The 4,245-nt window shown below is 45.7% G+C and overlaps 1 protein-coding gene across 1 annotated transcript; it reads left to right on the top strand.

The window, feature by feature from the left end:
* Window positions 1-2,358: 2,358 nt before the first annotated feature.
* On the top strand, window positions 2,359-3,936 carry LOC138349671 (uncharacterized). The gene is made up of 2 exons (XM_069337454.1): window positions 2,359-3,056; window positions 3,784-3,936. Exons 1-2 carry the CDS (start codon window positions 2,664-2,666, stop codon window positions 3,934-3,936), a joined length of 546 nt encoding a protein of 181 aa, XP_069193555.1. The 5' UTR covers window positions 2,359-2,663.
* The last annotated feature ends 309 nt before the right edge of the window (window positions 3,937-4,245 follow it).

Below are 4,245 nucleotides of genomic sequence, written 5' to 3'. Positions count from 1 at the left end.
GATGGTGTTGGATTGACTGAAGTTGTTGGGTTGACTGGGTCAACATGCGATGAGTCAGGTGCAGGTGATGCAATGCGAGCTTTCTTGGAAGCCATTGCAAAAGACTCTGTAATTGACATTTGTTTCATTCCCTTGGCTCTTGTTTTTAAAAACTTCATATACATATTGTACAGATTCATCATGTCCTTAGTTTCAAACTCGCTGTAACTCGTGTCCATGAATGCCAGAATGTATTAAAAATTTTGCTGAACTTTTTCCATATCATATTTTTCCTTTAACGTTTCTTCATCCTCTTCCTCTTCCTCTCCATCTTCTTCATTGCACTCGTCTGGCTTTTTTGCTGTACATACTAATTCTATAATTTCATCATTAGTCATGTTTCGATTGTTTGGGGCTTCTTCATCAAAATCTATTCATCTATGTCATCTTCGATTGTTTCAGTCACCAGTTCTGCTCTAATCTCAGGGGACTTAATCCCCTTGACATAGGCTAGGAGTTCCTCTCTTAATTTTTTCTTCTCGCTAACTTTCTTCACCGCAAATCCTTCAAAATCTGCCTCGTCATCTTCCTCAGGAAACAGACTTGACGCGGGCCAAAGTTTTTTCCAACCATTTCTTAGTGTTGTCTGCTTTACCTCATCCCACGCACTAGCAATAGTCCAGATAGCTGACTTTATAGTGAAGACTTTATAAAAGTCCTTAAGTGTTCCAAGCTAATTGTTAAGACGTCTGGCAAACATCCTCTTGTAGTGGTGTTTAAGGTTCTTAATTATTCCTTGATCCATGGGTTGGATCACTGAGGTTGTATTGGGTGGCAAGAACGTTCCAATAATATAGGTTTAGCCTTAAGAAGATCAAAAACAGTACTTTTACTAATGCCATACTCAGCGCACACGACACTTCTCGGGACACCGCTTTCCACCTTCTTAATTATTTCAACTTTCTTTTCAAATGTCATCACTGACCTCTTTCTTTTACGTAACCCGCTTGTAGATGCTTTCACTGACACAATGCGTGCATTTGGAGCCGACATGGTGCACGGATGTTCCTTGATTGTGCTGATATGTAAAACAAAGTCACGGAATGAACACTCCAGTCTCGTGACAAATTCAAACAATGGGAACAATAGGCCGTGAGTCTGTGACGTCATAGGGTAGCCGGCGGCGCCTGACACGGTCAGTGAGCAAACTAAACCATCACCCACCCCCCCCACCCACCCACCACGGGCCGGCACGACGCTTGGCTGACCGCTTCCTTACCCGAGCCTGCCTGCCTGCCTCCTTCCCAGCCTGCCTGCCTGCCTGTCTGCCTGTGCCTGTCTGCCTGTGCCTGCCAGCCTATGCCTGCCAGCTTGCCTTTCCCTCCCTAATTCTCACTACTTCCGTTCCTTCCTGCCTACCTCCTAGCATCTCTCCCTACCTCCCCCTCCCTCTTAGCATCTCTCCCTACCTCCTAACATCTCTCCCTACCTCCCCCTCCCTCTTAGCATCTCTCCCTACCTCCCCCTCCCTCTTAGCATCTCTCCCTACCTCCTAACATCTCTCCCTACCTCCCCCTCCCTCCTAGCATCTCTCTCCCCCTCCCTTTCTGACTAATTATCCCCCTCTCTCACTGATTCTCCCCACCCCCTCTCATACTGCCTCCCACCTAAGCTCCATCGTCCATCCACCCACCAGTCAGCCATCAATGACGCAATGCGTCCATTTGGAGCCGACATGGTGCACAGATGTTTCTTGATTGTGCAGATATGTAAAACAAAAGCACAGAATGAACATTCCAGCCTTATGGCAATTCAAAATACTGTAATAGGAATAATAGGCTGTGAATCTGTGAAGTCACAGTGGGCACCCTGGACCATCTCCCACCCACCACCAGAAGCCGGCGTGACGCTTGGCGGACCCCTTCCTACCCGAACTTTGTTCGGGTAGCATGACTCCCCAACCCCAATCGGGAAACTGGAAGTTTCGGATAACTAAAGTTCGGAAACCAAGTGGTGCTCTGTATACGTTTGTTTCCTTCCATTATTCGTAAGAAAGTAAGGACGGGTTTTGTTAGTCATACTCTTGGGTATGACTTACAAGCAACCCTGCTGCTGCAAATGTTACCAAAAAATATTATCAAATATTGTTACCAAAAAAAATTATATAACAAAAAATATTATAATATAAACATATCCCATACTCTGGGATATGTTTATAAAAAATATTGACCTTGCTGTGGATATGTTAATCTGTCAGTAATATTAACTAACTTTAATATTAACTCTAGAATAGCTAATACAAAGAATGTATGTAAATATTACGTAATTTGTATTAGTAAATAAAGTACTGTAATATTACTTTTTGTTGTAAATACATCTAGCTTAACCAAATATTCTTTCCACAGGATAACAAGCCAGAGGAATGTTCAGTGTGTTATAACGATTATGACGACAATCAGCTACGGCCTCGCACACTGCCGTGCGGCCACACATTCTGCTCCCAGTGTATTGACAATGCTATCAAGAATGGTCAGCTGACCTGCCCTAGCTGCCGTGGCCAGCACGCTGCCACGGCTGCTACTCAGTTCCCAATTAGCTATGCTGTGGAGGCTTTTGTTGGGAAACTCAAAAATATCCAGCAAACACAAGAGAAAACTGTACCAGCAAAAAAGAAGTTTCGTTCCATGTTGCAGGAGCAGAAGAGCAGCATTAGCAGCCTCATTACTAGCTGTGAAGAGGTACTGTCCCAGCTGGGGGAGTACCGGGGGCAGCTGGGGGACTGGAAGACTCATCACCTCCAGCTCCAGGACAGACTCTATGCTCTGGTAGAGCAGAACAAGTCAGCAATGAAGCTCTTGGAACTGGAGGATACCAGTGTGGTGGATATGACAACACAAGGAGAGGAAGGGAAGACTCAGCTGCAGGCCATGTTGGGGAACCTCGACACAGTCAACACCCTACAGGAGGTTGACACAACCATAGACACAGCTGATGAGTGCAGCACGAAAATAAAAGATTGGCTGGAGAAGTGCCAGGAACTCTTCCCAGATGTCAAGACTGTCCACACCTCAGTGAAGGTACGCTGCTGAAGGTCACATTGTTCTCACCCAACTGAGTGTAGTATTGCCTCTATATAAACACTTTTGACATGGAGACACATCAAGATGAGAGTTGACTTTATATATAGGAAACTTTTTGCTCTAACACCTGAAACATTTTTATTAATAAAGTCAACTGTCATCTTGGTGTTTCTCTACACTGTGGTCAGTGTAGAGAAACACCATTACTTATAGTTTTCAGTTACTTTACTCAGAGCCTGATGCTTCATTAGAGTCCAGTTACTTTACTCAGAGCCTGATGCTTCATATAGTCCAGTTACTTTACTCAGAGCCTGATGCTTCATTATAGTCCAGGTTCCACTATTAATGTTTGTGTTGGTAATGACAGGTGCAGGAGACCATCAGGGAGGCCCTGGAGATGATGACCACAGAGACAGGTGCTGCAGCTGACCCTGTACACCTGGGAGACTTAGTCTCCACCATTAATGTTTGTGTTGGTAATGACAGGTGCAGGAGACCATCAGGGAGGCCCTGGAGATGATGACAACAGAGACAGGTGCCACAGCTGACCCCGTACACCTGGGAGACTCAGCCTCCACCATTAATGTTTGTGTTGGTAATGACAGGTGCAGGAGACCATCAGGGAGGCCCTGGAGATGATGACCACAGAGACAGGTGCCACAGCTGACCCCGTACACCTGGGAGACTCAGCCTCCACCATTAATGTTTGTGTTGGTAATGACAGGTGCAGGAGACCATCAGGGAGGCCCTGGAGATGACGACCACGGAGATAGGTGCCACAGCTAACCCCGTACACCTGGGAGACTCAGCCTCCACCATTAATGTTTGTGTTGGTAATGACAGGTGCAGGAGACCATCAGGGAGGCCCTGGAGATGACCACGGAGATAGGTGCCACAGCTGACCCTGTACACCTGGGAGACTCAGCCTCCAGCATCATGGATAAAGTTCAGGAAATCACTGGAGAGATCCACCAGAAGCAATTAACAGTAAGTTTTTTATTTGCTCTCATAGGTCATATCACAAGATAAAGAGTTGAGTTTTGAGGAGAGGAAGCCTGTTCTTAGGTTTATCGGGGTTCCCCAAGGTCATCTACTGAATTTCCTTAACATACAATCCACAATAGTTGCCTAACTCCTGGATAAATATTTACTGGTTGGTGAACAGAGGCAACAGGTGAAAGGCAAC

Source organism: Procambarus clarkii, chromosome 38, assembly GCF_040958095.1.
Source record: "Procambarus clarkii isolate CNS0578487 chromosome 38, FALCON_Pclarkii_2.0, whole genome shotgun sequence".
NCBI lineage: Eukaryota > Metazoa > Arthropoda > Malacostraca > Decapoda > Cambaridae > Procambarus > Procambarus clarkii.
The sequence above is the reverse complement of the archived record's forward strand: the minus strand, read 5'-3'. Positions and strand labels throughout refer to the sequence as shown.